The sequence below is a fragment of the Hippopotamus amphibius genome, chromosome 1, assembly GCF_030028045.1.
Source record: "Hippopotamus amphibius kiboko isolate mHipAmp2 chromosome 1, mHipAmp2.hap2, whole genome shotgun sequence".
NCBI classification, from domain to species: domain Eukaryota; kingdom Metazoa; phylum Chordata; class Mammalia; order Artiodactyla; family Hippopotamidae; genus Hippopotamus; species Hippopotamus amphibius.
This window is the reverse complement of record NC_080186.1, coordinates 231,497,843-231,499,748: the sequence shown is the minus strand read 5'-3', so window position 1 is coordinate 231,499,748 and position 1,906 is coordinate 231,497,843. Positions and strand designations below refer to the sequence as shown.

Genomic DNA, 1,906 nt, shown 5'->3' with positions numbered 1-1,906 from the left:
GAACAGGTATCAGAATTCTCCTTAAGTTGATAGGGTCAAATATAGTTAGCTGGGCCGGAGCCCACAATACTCGGTACTTGGATGGAGATAAGTTTGCCGGTTTACACACTAGCAAGAGTGGAAGATTTACCTTGACTCAGTTGAAAGTGGATACAAGTACCATCACTGTGACCTAGAACCTGCGGACAACGTAAACGCATTAGCGTGGAAGCCCATTCAGACATGTTTCCTGGGGACGATGGGAGGACCAGCCTCATCACACTCCTGCCTCCTGATCCACATCTGCTGGAACGTGGACGGGCTGGCCAGCATGGAGCCCCCAATCCAAACGGAGGACTTCCGCTCCGGGGGAGCTATGCCCGTGATTTTCATGGTTCTGGGTGCCAGGGCCATAACTGCCTCCCGCACCCGGCCAGCGATTGCCAGGGTGCGTGGTGCTGCCTCCAGACAGCACGGGGTCGGCACGCAGATCCTCGCGAGAACATCCACGTCGCACTTCGTGACAGGGTTGAAGGTTGTCTCGTGGATCCCACTGGACTCGATGCCCAGGAAGGAAGGCTGGAAAATGGCTTCCGGGCGTCGATCAGGGCATCGAAAGTGTTTATTCCCAGGGGTGATCACCTGCCCGTCGGGAGGCTCGTAGCTTCTTTCGAATGAGGGGAATGCAGCAGCACTGACCATCTCTTGCTCAAGGTCCAGCGCCACGTAGCACAGCTTCTCTTTGACATTGCGAACGATCTCCCGCTCAGCTGTGGGGGTGAAGTGGTAGCCTCATGCTGTCAGGATCTTCGTGAGGTCATCAGTCAGGTCTCTGCCGGCCAGATCCAGTCGAAGAATGGCATGGGGCAGGGCAGAGCCTTCATAGATGGGCACCGTGTGAGTGACCCCATCCCCAGAATGCATCACGATGCCTGTGGTCCGGCCAGAGGCCGAGAGGGACAGCACAGCCTGGATAGCCACGTACATGGCAGGTGTGTGGAAAGCCTCGGACATGCTCTGAGTCATCTTCTCCCGGTTGACCTTGGGGTTGCGGGCGCCTCGGCGAGGAGGATGGGATGCTCACCAGGTGCCACGCGGAGCTCGTTGTGGAGAGTGTGGTGCCAGGTCTTCTCCGTGTCGTCCCAGTTGGTGACCATGCCGTGCTCAGTGGGATCCTTAAGGGTCAGGACTCCTGTCTTGCTCTGGGCCTCATCCCCCACGTAGCAGTCCTTCTGGCCCATGCCTACCATGACCCCCTGGTGCCGGGGACGCCCCACCATGGAGGGGAACGCAGCTCGGGGGGCGTCGTCACCGCCAAAGCCTGCCTTGCACATCCCTGACCCATGATCCACCACCAAGGCAGAGGGCTCGTCATCAGTCATAGTGCTGGCCAGAAACTTCCAGATGAGTGGTTGGAAGTTAAATATGGAGAAAATACCAGACTCTGGTGTGCAAGAGAGAGAATGACCAGGCTGAAAACACTTCAGAGCTGCCTTCAGAGAGGGGAACCTGTGCTGTGATGACAGGTATTTAAAGGTGCACACAGGCACCACCCGTGTCCTGTTGCACCAGTTCTCAGCATTTCTGGGTGGGGTTGCCTTTGAGGCATTAATACTGATGGTGATACATAGTAGATGTTCCTTCATAAGGAGAAAATTGGCTGCCAAGTGGCCAAATCTCAGGTTACTGTAATTAGGCAGCCCGCACACGGCTGTCACCCTGCTTTGGCACAGTGTCTAGGTAACTGTGATGATGCAATGGGGGATATAAAAGCAAGATGAAAGGAAACGGGTCCAAGGTATGGGTAACAGCTGAAAGGGCCGCTGCCTCCCCGGTTTACCTTCTGGGTCTGTTTTCTCTATACTAGCTTTAGCTTTTCATTCTTAATGTATTGTTCATGTGAGTTTGACTCTGCAAACTTTACTTT

General features: G+C 55.0%; 1 protein-coding gene across 1 annotated transcript; it reads right to left on the bottom strand.

Annotated features, from left to right (window-relative positions):
• Window positions 1-216: 216 nt before the first annotated feature.
• ACTBL2 (actin beta like 2) lies at window positions 217-1,361 on the bottom strand. The gene is given in 4 exon segments (XM_057720615.1): window positions 217-420; window positions 422-478; window positions 481-1,031; window positions 1,034-1,361. Coding segments are annotated over 4 exon segments (1,140 nt in total).
• Between the last annotated feature and the right edge of the window lie 545 nt (window positions 1,362-1,906).